The sequence below is a fragment of the Xiphophorus hellerii genome, chromosome 19 (assembly GCF_003331165.1).
Source record: "Xiphophorus hellerii strain 12219 chromosome 19, Xiphophorus_hellerii-4.1, whole genome shotgun sequence".
Taxonomy (NCBI): Eukaryota; Metazoa; Chordata; class Actinopteri; order Cyprinodontiformes; family Poeciliidae; genus Xiphophorus; species Xiphophorus hellerii.
The window spans coordinates 28,944,029-28,958,287 of NC_045690.1; the positions used below are offsets into that span (position 1 = coordinate 28,944,029).

The 14,259-nt window shown below is 37.0% G+C and overlaps 1 protein-coding gene across 6 annotated transcripts in view; it reads left to right on the forward strand.

Moving 5' to 3' along the window:
- Window positions 1-14,259, forward strand: part of LOC116708569 (MAM domain-containing glycosylphosphatidylinositol anchor protein 2-like) — a 239,582-nt gene that overhangs the window by 213,079 nt on the left and 12,244 nt on the right. For 5 of the 6 annotated variants that reach the window (XM_032546441.1, XM_032546443.1, XM_032546442.1 and 2 more), the window contains 3 exons: window positions 5,279-5,446; window positions 5,544-5,674; window positions 11,066-11,165. In XM_032546441.1, coding sequence (XP_032402332.1) covers window positions 5,279-5,446; window positions 5,544-5,674; window positions 11,066-11,165 — 399 coding nt within the window. The remainder of the gene's footprint in view (window positions 1-5,278; window positions 5,447-5,543; window positions 5,675-11,065; window positions 11,166-14,259) is intronic. The other variant, XR_004336709.1, reaches the window with a different exon arrangement.

A 14,259-nucleotide genomic window follows, 5' to 3' on the forward strand; every position in this document is an offset into this window, starting at 1 on the left:
TTTAATTATAAAACCCTACAGGAAATTATAAGTCAACTAAGCTCCAGTTCCTGCTGTCTAGATGTTTTACCCACACATTTCTTTAAGAAAGTTCTGCCTGTTATTGCTGCTGATCTGATCCAAATAGTAAACTCATGGCTCTCATCAGGCGTTTTCCCCCAGGCTTTGAAAACAGCAGTAATCAAACCACTTATAAAAAGAACAATCTGGACAAATCACTAATGCAGAATTATAGGCCGACCTCTGACCTCTGACCTCCCATTCATCAGCAAAGTTATTGAAAAAGCTGTGTGTAAACAATTAAATAGCTTCCTAACAATAACCAACCGCTTTGACTCCTTCCAGTCTGGCTTTCGTGCTCACCACAGCACAGAGACTGCCCTCGTAAAAGTGTTCAATGACATCCATATAAATTCGGACTGTGGGAGAACCACAGTGCTGGTTCTGTTGGACCTCAGTGCAGCTTTTGACACTGTTGACCATGACATATTACTGAATCGACTGGAGAGTTGGGTCGGACTCTCTGGTCCAGTGCTTAACTGGTTTGAATCTTACATAAAGAACAGGGATTTCTTTGTTTCAATTGAAAACTTTTCATCAAAGAGGTCAAAGGTCACATGTGGGGTACCCCAAGGTTCAATCCTAGGGCCCCTTTTTTTCAATATTTACATGCCCCCACTAGCTCAGGTTATAACAGGAAATAATATTAGCTACCATAACTATGCACGTAGAGCACTTCTGGATAGATGCAAACTACATCTCGTTGCTTGTACTTGTGACAGTGCAATGACAATAAAGTTGAATTCTATTCTATTCTATTCTATTCTATGCAGATGACACACAGCTCTACATTACGATGTCACCAGGTGACTCAGAGCCCATCCAATCACTGAACAGATGCTTAATGTGTGGATGTGCCAAAACTTTCTCCAGCTGAACAGAAACAAAACTGAAGTTATTATTTTTGGACCTAAAGAGGAATGATCTAGAGTCAATGCACAGCTTCAGTTATTACAACTGAAAACCAGCGATCAGCCCGAAACCTGGGAGTAGTGATGGACTCTGACCTGAACCTCCAGAGCCACATAAAGACAGTTACAAAGTCGGCCTTCTATCACCTGAAGAACATTTCCAGGATTAAATGACTAATGTCTCAGCAAGATCTAGAGAAACTCATCCATGCGTTTATCTTCAGTCGTATTGATTATTGCAACAGCATCTTCACAGGTCTGTCCAACAAATCAATCAAACAGCTGCAGCTGATCCAGAATGCTGCTGTTGGCATTCTCACTAAAACCAGGAAGATAGAGCACATAACACCAGTTTTAAAGTCCCTACACTGGCTCCCTGTAGCTCAAAGAATAGATTTTAAAATACTGTTGTTAGTTTATAAATCACTGAACGGCTTAGCACCACAATACATTAAAGATCTGCTGTTGTTGTATCAACCTTCCAGACCTCTCAGGTCTTCCGGTTCTGGTTCTGCATCCCCAGAACCAGAACCAAACGAGGAGAAGCAGCTTTCAGCATCTATGCACCACAAATTTGGAACAAACTTCCAGAAAACTGTAAAACAGCTGAAACACTGACTTCTTTTAAATCTCAACTAAAAACCCACCTGTTTAGAATTGTATTTGAAATGTAATCAATTACAAATTTATTGATGGAACTTGACTTAATGCTGTGTTTTGATTATTGATTCTATGTTGCATTGTGTTTCTGTGTTTGTAATGATGTAAAGCACTTTGAAATGCCTTGCTGCTGAAATGTGCTATACAAATAAAATTTGATTGATTGATTGATTGATTTTGATCTTGATGAAGGCTGACACTTTTTTCCTCTGCTCCCTCCCTACCCACCTTCGCCCTGCTTGCTCTGTTTTTGTGCTGCTTTTTTGGAGCCTCTCTTTGCATCTCTGAATCTACAAATTTTGGATCTGGTCAACCTGTCTCTCAATGCAATTGATCAAATTTTCTCAACAAAAAGACTGGGCAAAAGAGAGTCCACTTGTCCTGCGGGGACATACCCGGTGGGATATCTTATGGATTTATTTGGATTCATAACAGGATTTCTGGTGTTTGGAGTTGGTGGATACCTGGCATGTTGACAAATTTGTGATGGATTACTCCAACTAGCGAACACTCAGACTGATATGCTGTGGGACAGAGGGGCAAGTTGGATGTGATTCTTGCTGAGCTTCGCTGGCCAGCTGCTGACACTAGAACTCACTAACTGGATGGAATTGATCTTGGAGAAATTGCTAGTGTCATCCAGCTGGAATGGCCACACTAATTTGGATGATTGGAATCAACAAAGATTTAAAGGTGAAACTTTAGGATAGATTGAAACTTAAAATATACCTGACCTGAAGCATATTGTCCTTATCTGAACTGGCTCCTCAGTGAGATAGCCTTAGGTGGCTGTCTATCTCAAATCTCCTGGAAGATATGTAAACAAAGACGCCCTTTCCTATATCATCTCCCCTCTGCAGAAATCCGTGCAATTGTATGATTGGACCCTTCAAGGACTTGCTCTTAGATAATTGATGTGTCATTTCTTTGCCCTGTCTGTTTAGTTTATTACTTTTATAAACTGCGGAGTACTTATTAATTTAGACCAACATTTAGCTTTATACTAAATGTTGTAATAAACATTTAGTATAAATAATAAATGCCATTACCTTACCTTACCTTCCAACAAGACAATTACCCGAAGCACACAGCTAAAATAACAAGAGTGGCTTCGGAACAACTCTGACTATTCCTGAATGGCCATATCAGAGCCCTGACCTAAAGCCAATTGAACATCTCTGGAGAGACCTGAAAATTGCTTCACCAACGTTTGCCATCCAACCTGACAGAACTGGAGAGGATCTGCAAGGGAGAATGGCATAGGATCCTCAAATCCATGTGTGAAACACTTGTATCACTCTGAAAAATGATACAATGATGATGTACATCATTCTTGTACATCATGGCTGTACTAGCTCAAAAGGGTGCTCAATACTGAGCAAAGGGTCTGCATACTTTTGACCATGTGATATTTCAGTTTTTCTTTTATGTAAATTTGCAAAAAAACTCAGCATTCCTGGCTTTTCTGTCAAGATGTGATATTGAGTGTAGATTAATAAGAAATATTATGAACTTTTTTTGATTTTCATTGTCACTTTTTGCTGACAATGAAACAAAATGTGAAAAATTTAAAAGGGTCTGAATATTTTCCGTAACCACAGTAAATTGGACTAAGCAGTGGCCCTGCTTAGTCCCCTGACTCCTATAATTATGGAGTGCTTTCAGAGACTAGTTCTGCAGCCCATTAAAAAGCATATTCCCCCAGACTATGCCCTCACAAATTTGCACATTGTGCTGACAGATCCACAGAGGATGCCATTGCTGTTGCTTTCCACTCAGCATGGACCCACCTGGAGCAACAGCAGAGCTAGAACAATTCTTCCAGCTCCTAGAGAGGATGAAAACATGAGGGAGCATCAAAACCAAAAGTTTGAGAATTGCAACCAAAAAATTCTGATATATGCAAAAGTTTAGTTCTGTAAAACACTTTTTCATTTCATGAAAAAAATGAGTGATTTTAATTATAAAAAAATAGTTTTTTAAACAAAACTTTTTTGTTTTAAAAAAATCAATACAATTCAAAACGTTTTGACCAGTTTTATTTTTTTTTTATGAGATAAGTTTTTTTTGTATGAAACAAAAAAATATTTTGTTTTGATCACAATTACATTTTTTTTATTTGAGATTTTTTTTGATTGAATAATTGTGAAACATATTTAACTTCATACCGCACAGAGAAGACCAGTGTGCACGCAGGCACACTATGAGAACACTGGTGCCCACGGCTCCACTACGGCGGATATACAGTATATATATATATATATATATATATATATATATATATATATATATATATATAGAGGGCCTGGAAGGTGAAGACCACAGTGGTGCCTGTGGTCATCGGGGCCCTCGGGGCAGTCACCCCCAAACTGGACCAATGGCTACAACAGATCCCAGGAACAACATCAGACATCTCAGTCCAGAAATGTGCAGTCCTTGGCACAGCCAAGATACTGCGCAGAACCCTCAAGCTCCCAGGCCTCTGGTAGAGGACCCGAGCTCAGAGGATAAGAACCACCCGCGGTGGGTGAGAAGGGAATTTTTTTTTTTTTTATATATATTTATATATATATATGTCAAGACACTGAATTAGCTATTTACATTTTTTGCTTTGCATTGTGTAACATATGTATGTTATGTGACTAGTTTTGACATGGAGTCCATTGGCTCCAATGAGGAGATTACACAAAAACAACACTTTCTGATTCAACTGCAAATGTTGGAAGCATTTTCATAATATTTCATTTACTGTTTATTTTTCACAGGCGCAGTCCATAATAAAATAATTTCACCAAATTTAAATGCATTTAATCCGAAAAATTTGTTGGGACAAATAAATGTAGGTATGGACTAATATTTATACTGAGGTTGAGTTAGCAGGTAATGTTGAAATGAATCACCATCCAGCTACAACTTTCTTACGGAAAGATTATCAGATTATCACTGCATCAGTGATGCAGTGATAATCTGCATCATTGATACTCTTAGTAATTACTCTGTATTACTACAGAGTAATACTAGATTTGTGCCATCACCAGTGATCCCGCTGTATCTTTGCTGATTTTTTAAAATCAAAAATAAGATAAATCAAGCAAATACTTGCTGGTAAAGCAGAGATGTGGCTAACTCTGGATCAATTTGAACCCTTTGAGAGCTTTTAGCTACCTCCATCTATGAAGTGCAGCTCCGATGTTTACCCTCATTTTATTTCGGGCTATGTCTAATTCTCTATTTTAAGCTTGCATTTCAAAGATCTTCTTTTGTTTACTTGTCTTGGCTTTTGGACCACCATCCAAAATGGTACTACTCCAAAAATTAGACATTTCCATGTAATATCCTTTAAATAGTAGGAATTATTCTGGTCATATAACTTCAGTATTAGGATTAAAAACTTCCACTACCACATAGAGTTTAATGTTGTTGATCACAGTCTTCACTGTCTTCTTGTGTTCATATACAGCAATAGACAAAAGCATTGTTACATGAATTCTATCCTAACACTGAGATTTACTATAAGTCTGTTGTTCAAAATGAACTAAGCTAAAATGTTTCTCTTCTTTTCATTGGTGACAGATTCACATAAAACAAATGTTACTGTCTTAACTGCTGAAGCATTAAGTGAAAATTAGACTGTTGTGGACCCTCAGGCTTCTACATGTTCATTGAGACATCCAGGCCCAGGCTGGAGGGGGACAAAGCCCGTCTGATGTCCCCAATTTTCAACATAAACACCAAAAGTGTCTCCTCCTCTTCAGCCAGTAACAATCCCACCTACTGCTTTACCTTCTACTACCACATGTTTGGGAAACATATAGGTGAGAAGGCAAGAAGATGCTCATTCCTACTGGTATGACACATGAGAATATTGGTTTGCAATACACTTCCTAATCTCACTGTTTATTTATCTTGTAGGAGCTTTGAATATTTTCTTGCGGTTGAAAGGTCAGATGCTCACAGATACCTTAGTCTGGAGTCTTACTGGTAACCAAGGAAACTACTGGCAGCAGGCAAGGGTTAACATCCATCCAACCACAACCTTTCAGGTACAGTACATAGCTGGCTAGTGGTAACGTGAGTATGGTTAGTTACATGGGGCAAAGTCCTTAGACTTCATGGGTATTTTACATGAACATTTAGAATTTATATCATTTTATTCTTTACTAAATACATTTAATTAACATCTTGCTAAGCCCCAAATCATTCATACCCCTATCGTAGATATATGTTAAAAATATTTAAAATCACCAACAGAGTTCTTAAATCTGAATTCCTCTATTGAACAGACACTTTCCATCAAATACAGTAAATGTACTTATACAAAATGTAATCTGTCTGAAAGTTTCAAGGGCCGTGGACGAGAAATATTTTTAAAATCCGAGGTTGCTTTTTTTTAACCTTAAGATGGCACCAACCATCGTTCAAAGACTTGCAAATGTCTTTCTTGGTTTTCTTGATTCTTTGAATAGACACAAAATGGAAGTGATCATGGACAACTTTGAATTTATTTTTACCACACTTTTGTCTTGAGATCCCAGCAAAGACCACAACCAGACAAAGTACAGATGCATCATCAGGGGAGATATAAGAACCATTCCCAACCAACTGGATGGATGGTTAGTGCAACCTTTCAGAAATGAAAATAAGGGATGCCCACTTTTGCTTCTTTGGGCCATGACCACCACATTCTAGTCCAGTCCAACTCTCATCATTCATACACAGAGTTGGCTCAGACTATCCAAAAATTATACTCAAGTAAGTGTAGCTCTATTTCAACACAGTTGTGACATCCCAATCCACAAATGTATTTTTTTAACAGGTAATGATCAGCAACCACTTAGATAGCTTCCTTGTTTCAGCCAATCATAGCAACGGACGCCATGTTGAAGCAATTTATGCACAAGTCAATCACATTAGCTGATTGCAGCAGTGCTGTAACCATGTTGACAACAGCAGATAATAGCCTATATATCATGAGTAGTGGTGATGTACTTCCATTTACATTTAAGCCACATTCATAATTTCCGGTTGCCTCTTTCTCCAATTGTTTTCAGCAATAGCTGCAAGAGCTGTACCATGAACAAGACAAAAAAGTTCCAATATCTGCAAGCTAACCCAATGAACCATTGCCAAAGCTTAGCCACTAAAGCTAACACATGGGTAGATGCCCAGCATTTCAATTTCAGGATATTAAAGATCCAGCATCAGAAATAGGAAGACTGTGGTTAAAAGAGATCTGTACATGCTTCGTTCAGTTCAATAGTTTGTTGGACTTAAATAATGCTCTCTGGAAAGAAGAGAGCATATTGTTCCTCCATGTTGTTAAGACACCGGGCCCATAATAAGGATGAGGAACTGCACCCAATAACAACCAAATAATGGGCTATATTTTTTTTCCCCAACATACACTGGCTTGTGAATAAAATGCAATGAGAGGCTGCACAAAAAGCCCCAGCACATATAGCAACATTTATACACATTCATATACAAAGACAGTGAGATCCAGGAGTGTTTATCTGTGGCCATGAGAAATGTGTGCAGTAAATTCATGAACCCATACAGCCAGCTTCTCCCAGGCAACAGTCTCTGATATGGTGGTATTATCTAAGAGCAAGTCCTTGAAGCAACCAGCCATAAGATTGCACGAATGTCTTCAGACGGGAGGAGGAGATGGGAAAGAGAGTCTTATTTACATATCATCCAGGAGATTTGAGATAGGCAGCCAGCCAAAGCTGACACGGGGAGCCAGTTCAGATAGACAATATTCTTTAGTTTGCACAGACTTTCATTTTTCCATCTGCCCTAAAGTCTCACTGGTACATCTCTGTTTATTCCAATCATCCAAGTTAGTATGGCTGTTCCCGCCGGTTGAACTATGAACTTCTCCAAGATAGATTCCATCTCACTGGTGGGCTCCAGGGCTTGCAGCTGGGTTGCGAATCTTAGCAAGAATCACATCCAACGTATGGCTCTGGTCCCACAGCATGTTAGTCTGAGTGTTTGCTAGTCAGTCCAATCTATCACACTGATCAGCCAGCTTGAAAAGGACCGAAGCAGCTGCAGATGTCTTCCAAATTATCCACCAACTCCAGACAGCAGAAATCCTGTTATGAATCCAAATACAGATCCTCCATGTCTTCTAGGTATAACATACAGACAAGATTCTTGGCAAACATCCCAAGAGTCAAAAATTTTCTCAACGAGAAGAGTAGGCAAAGCAGAGTCTGTTTGTCCGGTGGGGACAAGCAGGCTCTCTTTTGCTCAAACAGGCTCTTATTGAGAAAATGTGATCAATTGCATTGAGTCCATCAACCCTATATTAAAAATATATAATACAAATATAATAAGAGATGAAGATAAAGTTGAAATATTGGCAAGAACATTTAGTAAAATTCATAGTTCAAGTAATATTAGTGAAGAGGGAAGAAAAGGAAGAGAAAATACAAAGCTTAAACATAAAGACTTATTAGAGAGTGTTGAAGAAACAAATAATTTGTTGAATGTTGAATTTACAAAAGCCGAACTGAATTATGCACTTAGGAAGACAAAAAAATAGAGCACCAGGTATCGGCAATTTGGTATAGAATGATAAGGCAACTCAGTGAAAAATCAAAAGACATAATATTCTAATTATATAATAAAATTTGGGAGGAGGAAAAATTACCACTGAACTTGAAGGAATCAATTATACTACCAATAGCTAAACCAGGAAAATATAACTCAAACCCAGAAATCCACAGACCAATAGCTTTAAAATCAAATCTATGTAAAATAATGGAAAAAATGATTAATAATAGACAAGTATATTATTGAAATAACAAAGGGTATATGTCAAAATATCAAAGTGGTTTTTGTAAAGGGAGGAGTATTAATGATCCAACTCTATGTCTAGAGCATGAAATTAGAAGAGCAAAAGTAAATAAAGTGTAGTGGAGGTATTTTTTGATATAGTAAAAGCATATGATATGATGTGGGTTGCGGGATTATTAATTAAATTATACACATTGGGCATTAAAGGGAAAATATTTAAATGGATTAAAGACTTTTTAACAAACAGGAAAATACAACTTAGAATTGGTGAAGTGATCTCAGGAAAATATAGAGTAGAAAATGGAACTCCGCAAGGGAGTATTATAAGTCCTTTACTGTTCTCAATTATGATAAATGATGTATTTAAAGATATTGGAAAAGAAATGGGTTGTTCACGTTTTGCAGATGATGGAGCTGTTTGGAAAAGAGGGGAAAATGTAGATTTCATTGTAAAGAAATTACAAAAGGTTATTATTGAAATAGAGAAATGGGCATTGCAATGGGGATTTAAGTTTTCAGTTGAAAAAATCAAAGTAACGATATTTAATCAGAAAGAATTTTAACAAGGAAATAAAATTAAAATTATATAAGCAAGAATTGGAGCAAGTGTATAAAATTTTTAGGGCTACGGTTTGATGAAAAATTAAAATGGAATATACATATTCAAAAAGTTGTAAGAAAATCTTAAATATTTTGAGATGCTTGGCTGGCAGTGACTGGGGAGCAGATAGGAAATCACTAAAACAGATTTACACAGGAATGATAAGATCTAACAGACTTTGGTTGTATAGTTTATGGTTCAGCAGCTAAAACACACCTGGTTAAATTAGATATTATCCAACATCAGGCATTAAGATTATGTACTGGAGCATTTAAAACCACACCAACAGCAGCAATAGAAGTAGAAATGGGAGAAATGCTGTTAGATTTAAGAACAAAATTAGAAATCAATTATTGGTTAAATTTACAAGGCAATAACTTTCATCATCCAACTTGGGAAATTTTAAATCCATGTTGGGAAAAAGAAAAAGAAATGAGGAGTTTTGGATGGACAATTGAAAAGAAAATAAAAGAATCTAAAATGAATAGTTTAGAAGTGACTCAAACAACACCAATATCAATTATACCACCTTGGATTCTACCAGAAGCAACAGCAGATATGTCAATAATGGAAAAGAAACAAGATAAATCTTACATGGTAGACAGTTATTCAGTACTAAAATAACTATCAGAACTAAAAAGCAAAACACATGCCCAAATACAAAAGAGAGTGAAACAAAAGCAAAATAAAATCAAGGAATACACAGACAAGAAAATGAGAGCTAAAGTACCAACAGTCAAAGTGGGTGACACTGTTCGTGTTCGCAGACCTGAGCACGTTTCCAAAGGATCATCAAGATTTACAGAACCACGGACTGTCATGAAGAAAGTTGGACAAAACACTTTCTTATTAAGCGACAGACGCAAGTGGAATGCTTCAAAACTTGCACACTTCCCAAAACAAACCTTAGCTGGTTCAGAACAAAATAGTGATACTGTATTTGATACCTTTGCACTGCCAGGAAACAATAATGAATCTGCTGCTACACTTAGAAGAAGTCAGAGATCTAGAAATGCACCAAGATGGTTGCCAGGTTTTGTAAGATAAAGTGAAACTTTATGTAAATCCTACTGTTCAGACTGGTATTAGTGTTCTATAAGACAAGTAAATATATACTACTGTTCTACTAAAGTAAGATACAGTAAAAATAAAGAGGTTTAAATGTTCATACTATAATGCTTATGGTTAACAGTGGAACTGGTAATTTTGTTCTATTGCTGACATTCATTTAATGTACTGTTGCTGCCTTAGCTAATAGGGTTTGTAAAATTTTCAGATTGCTGTTGGTTATTGAAATGGTAATTTTACAAACTTAGCTTTCTGCAGTGAGTCATCCAGTGCAAGGGTTACATGTAAGTAATTGTTTCAGGAAAAGGGAAAATGTTATGTTCTGCTATTGCATGAAAAGGACAGAAGGGGGAGCTCTGAATATGATGTGACAAAATACGCTGTATGTGGTAGAGAAAGAGGAGAAGGAGAACAGACCTGAATAAAGAGAGAACAAAACCTGAACTACGTCTGATGCTGCTGATTTTCCACTATTCCTTATAGCAACACCACAACAAAATTTTGTAGGAGCCAAAAATTAATTGACATGATGTGACAGTAAACATCTGGAGTCTTTCTTGGCAGGGAACCAATGTGAGCTTATTTTAAACGCTCCATCAGCAAGTCATGCTGGTTGGGAGCTTCAGTTATGCACCATTTGAAATAAGTTTGATTTTACCTTGTCTCAAAACTTGATGATGCTTCTTTGAGAATTTTCTTTTATGAAGTAATGGCCATTATTAATAGTCGTCTTTTAACATTAAAAGAAATAAATGATCTTGGTTATTTTAAACTTTTAACCCCTAATTATTTTGTTTCTTTAAATTATGCCATATAGCCTCACATTTCTTTAATCTCAACATACTATTTTTATACCAGTTTTATTTTACCTTGTGTTGTAAATTTGCCCTTACTGCAGGTTTTTTGCTGCTGTGACACCTGAATTTAAGGATATTTCTATTCTATTCTCTCACTGTAGGTGGTGATGGAAGGAGTCAGAGGCTCGGGTATTGAAGGCAATATCGCTATTGATGATGTTACCATTGAGGAGGGCGAGTGCAAAGACTCTCCATCTAACAGTGAGAATCTTCACAGTGTGAATTTTATATTTTGATTTAACTATTTAAAATGTCAAACTGCAATATTAACCATAGAACCAGTAAATCTGTCAGATTTATCCATTAGAGTATTTCCTGTTCAGAGAATCATGCAGATTGATGGAATATTAAAAACAGATTAAATAAATGAAACAATACAGCAACAAATGCAGATCTGTTAACTCACAGATGTGTGGATCGCCATGCACCGCAGTTTTATTGTTAGTGTTTATGCAATATATCCACAGCTTAAGTTAAGCCAAATCCTGTCGGAATAGGATCCCAGAACTCTCTTATTTTGACAGGGCACATTTTGGTAACTGTTTGCTTGGATCCGTTATGTCCCAAGCCTACTAATATTAAAGTTATGAATAAATATGACTGACTTGAACCAAAATAACCTATATTGGAAATGTAGTCTCCAAATAATTACATAAAACATTAATTTTTAAAAACTTATGAGCTTTTGAATGCCATCACATAAGATCGCATAAGATCTGGCCCTTCAAACAGTGCGCATAGCTAAATTAATGATTCAAAATATTTAAAAAAGTTTTTATCCAAGGAAGATTGCATTGAGTCATTGACTTGTATTCACTCCTCTTGGACAAGCATGTAGTGACAGTAGATAATCGCTTGCATTGTGTCATTACAGTAATCTCTCATACTGAGCAAGTATTAATCAATAGTGAAGAGGAAAAACTCCCCTTTAACAAGAAGAAACTTTAAGCAGACCTGGACTCAGTACAAGTGACCATCTGCCACGATATAGCAGATACACAAAAAAGAAACAGACTGATGTAGGAGTACTTTCTAATGCAAATGCAAAGTAAAAAAGTAAAAGGAGAGAGACCCATTTTTGAAAGTAGTAGCTCAGCTGATGTCTTACTCCCAGGAAGGTATTGGGTGTAGCTTCTATAGAATGAAAAAACATAACCAGTTGAAATGACAACAAAAAATGCAGAGTAGTCAAAAAAGAAAGTGACATGGAGCGTCACTTTGTGTATTTTGTGATATATTTCAATGTATTACATGAATAGGCCTGTCACGATAACAAATTTTGCTGAGCGATTAATTGTCTCAAAATTATTGTGATAAATGATAATATTGTTTGAAGGCCTTTTTAAACTGATTTAATGGAAATGATGTAATAATGCATGTGATTTCCTGCCAAAGTTAGATACACTTTATTTTCAAAAGAACACTTAACACTGGAACTAATAAACAAAATAAACAAAACAACCAAAAACAAAAATAAAATAGATTCTCAGTCTCCATTAACAAAAAATGTACTTGAATAAAAACTAAACAACACAAAACCAAAGTGTAAATACCGTATTTTCCGCACTTCAAGGCACACCTAAAAACCTTCAATTTTCTCAAAAGCCGAGAGTGCGCCTTATAATCCGGTGCGCCTTATATATGGACCAATATATAAGGCGCAACAGGTCTCGCAACTACGGTAAGCAGCCGCCGACTTCATTTTCCTCCGTAGAAGAAGAAGCGCGGTTTTTGTGTAAAGACCCCAAAATGGCTCCTATTAAGAGACACGCTTACAACGCAGAGTTTAAGCTCAAGGCGATCAGTCACGCAGTAGAACACGGGAATAAAGCAGCAGCGAGAGAATTTAACATGAACGAATCAATGGTGCGGAAGTGGATATATATTGTGATTGCACTAACGATTGATTTACCGTAACAGTATCAAACTGTTTTTTACGTGTTTATTGAATCGAGGAAAAGTTCCCTCCACTATATGTTATACCTTGCTGTTGTTAAAAGATAAACTGTGTCACGAAAATACTACGTCACTAACTTTACCTCGGGGAAAATAATAAAACAGCTGTTTATTCATTTTGGGAATGAACGGAGTTTTCAGAACGCTGGTTTGTAATCTATTAATAAAGTTTGACTGACCTATCTGACTATTTTGTTGACATTCCCTTTAGCGCAGCTCCATCTAATGGATGCATAACGTAACCCCAGTCTCTACTGTAGCGTCTATTCTATGCGCCTTATAACGCGGTGCGCCTTATATATGAAAAAAGTTTTAAAATAGGCCATTCATTGAAGGTGCGCCTTATAATGTGGTGCGCCTTATAGTGCGGAAAATACGGTAAATACTCATTCAACCAAAAGAGTGCAGATTATGAAGTCTATATACTATGTTGCCCTTCAGTAATCATTAGATTTAAATAGAGAAAATGGGCACATCCGACTACCTGATGCAATAGTTCACACTACATGATTTTTTGCCCTGATTTTCCCCTTAGAACCTTGGCCGTTCTAAGATTCTCGCTTGTGACTTTGTAACCGATCATCCTGTAGTGTGTGGTGTGTTACGGTAGATCGTCGTGGCCGCGCCGATGTAAATCAGGGGTTTTCCCCGATTGGGAGCGAGAACGCAGCCTGTTAAATGTGACAGGTAGCCAGTTAGAAAGCACAGATTCCCTCCGTGCTTTCTGAGGGGAAATTACGGAAGGAAATCCCAAACAGCTGACACCTGAAGTCAAGCGGACATTGGAGATGATATGTGGAAACAAAATTAATGTTTATTCAACATTTCGTGAGAAGAATATAGAAATGACAAGGGGAGGAGTTGGAGCGAAATTGCTACCGCAGTTGATAAGCCCGGTAACTTTTCAGCTGTTCTTCGTTAACGTGACATAAATAGGTTCTAATGATTTTCATTCAGTCAGGACTGACACTGGCCACATGCATTGCAGGTAGATTGCTGTAAAGCATTTATTTAATCCCTGGTTTTAAAATTAGTTAACTGGACTTGTAGCCATTATTTTGTGCCCATTGTTGGACACCTCACATGCATGATTAAACGGATATACCTAGGGCTAATGTGTTGTCTCTCAGGTTTTGAAAATGGGCCGACAACTCTAAGATTGTGTAGTGTGCGCTGGGCTTTACACTAAGGAAATGAGGAAGGGAGAGCACCAGAGTTGAGTCTTTTTTCATTCAGTGTCATCAACAGAAAAAGAAAAAAGCTGGAAGGAAGGAACCGATAATTAAAATGAAGTTGATAGTTTTAATTTATCATGCGATTAATTGATTTATTATTTATC